The 1,783-nt window shown below is 41.9% G+C and overlaps 1 protein-coding gene across 1 annotated transcript in view; it reads left to right on the top strand.

The window, feature by feature from the left end:
* Nucleotides 1–418: 418 nt before the first annotated feature.
* The window catches only part of LOC104468971 (regulating synaptic membrane exocytosis protein 2-like), a gene marked incomplete at its 5' end in the record, with an annotated part of 18,680 nt that continues 17,315 nt past the window's right edge, over nt 419–1,783 (top strand). The window contains one exon of the mRNA XM_010083277.1: nt 419–591. Coding sequence (XP_010081579.1) covers nt 419–591 — 173 coding nt within the window. The remainder of the gene's footprint in view (nt 592–1,783) is intronic.

Below are 1,783 nucleotides of genomic sequence, written 5' to 3'. Positions count from 1 at the left end.
ATAGCAGGAAGCACGTTCTGCCTCCTGTTCAGTCTTCATTAGCTCAGTAATCGTGGGCAGCTCACTAAGTCTCTCTGCTTTGCTTCGTGCGCTGGTGAAGCAGTTGGGGTGAGAATAGTCTATGATGGTTTGGGTGTCTTTGCTAAGGTTTGGGGAACCTTGGGAAGAGCTGGAAGTTTTGTACAAGTCACTCTATGGATGGAGCTGAGGAGCTAATAACTTGAATGGGATTACTATCCCAGCAGAGTAAAATTAATAGAAACCAAGACATAACTTGTCTTCTGCATCAGTTAAAAACTTTGTCATAAAAATTCAGGGAGTCTGGTGACAAAGGCAGTTTAGAGAGCGTCAGGGAGCAGCTCCATCGCTGCTTTGTGGTAACATGTCACTGACAACGGCTGTGTCTTTCCTCTTGCAGTATCGGTCAGGACGGGATCCTCAGCGAGGCTCAGACAACATCTCCAATAAGTCCTCAGACAGCGATGTCAGTGATGTCTCCGCTGTGTCGCGGACGAGCAGCGCTTCGCGTTTCAGCAGCACGAGCTACATGTCCGTCCAGTCAGAGCGTCCCAGAGGAAACAAAAAAATAAGGTGAGCACGAGGAGCTGTACTGCCAACCGGAGCCGTGTAATTTAAGTAACTGAACATTTTTCAATATTTGTCTTTGAAATTAATACTTTGCCTAGGTGGAAATCTGCAGGGAATTTGCAAAATACTGCTTTAAATGTGTTCTTCATCTAATGCTTTTTGAAGTCTTTATGGTATTTGTTTTTAGCCAAGTTTTGTCATCTTGGTTTACACTAACATACACTAAAATAACAAACATATGCCGTCAGCAGGCATCAGACACACTTAGATTTGCACTTTCTGAAAACCATTTTGTAAAAGACAGTTTAACTTCAAAATTTGTGCTGGCAACGTCAGAGCCATATTAATTTTCTTTTAAAGTAGAGGGGCTGAACTTTTCCAGAAATCTTATTTAATACTTTCATAGACTAATTCAATCTATTGAATACTTAGCTGTAGGTGTACACCATTGAACTGCTCCTCGACAAGACGTACGTCATGTGTCTGTGAGCAAAACACAGCATCGCCTTTGCCTGCACCCTGTGCAGAGCTTCCGCTCTAGAAGTCACGAAAGATCATTTTTCTTGGAAGGTGTAACCCACCTGTATCCTTCAGCAAAATTCAGTGTCAGCCTATAGTTATTCTCACAAAATTGTCCTCTTGAGACAAATGGTGTGTTTGAAAAGGTTGTTTAAACATCTGCACTGTTTCTGGCACACAGTTACGTTTGCATTTCTCAATGGGATGTATTGCCATGCAACTTTCCTTTTAATAGACACTTAGAGTCTATCCTAAGAAAATGTCCCAAGGTTCTCTAGTGTAGGCTGGAGTCTTAGCCAGCATGGTTTAACTTGTGACTGCTTCCATCTTTTAGTTTTTATTTAATTTCTTTGGCATTTCCTTTCTTGTGAGTACATGCATGCTCTTCTCCATGACCTTAACTTTAATTTCTTCTTTTTTTCCTTTTGTATGCCTTCTTTGATTTTTGTTGGCTTCGGAAGGACGAGGGATATAGAGGGGAAAAAGGAGGGAGGGCTGGAAGGGGATGAACAAGATGCAGTATTTCCTGAGGAAGAAGAAAAAGAGGAGGAGGAGGAGGAAAAAGCAAAGGAGCAAGAAATTAATGAAAAAGGGGAAGGGCAAGAGGTGACAGAGAACTGTGATAAGGAGGAAATCAAAGGATCAGGGCATGATGAAAAAACTCAAGAAGACCAAA

This window comes from Pterocles gutturalis, unplaced genomic scaffold (assembly GCF_000699245.1).
Source record: "Pterocles gutturalis isolate BGI_N339 unplaced genomic scaffold, ASM69924v1 scaffold28955, whole genome shotgun sequence".
NCBI lineage: Eukaryota > Metazoa > Chordata > Aves > Pterocliformes > Pteroclidae > Pterocles > Pterocles gutturalis.
Note: the sequence above shows the minus strand (reverse complement) of the source record. Positions and strands in the feature narration are given on the sequence as shown.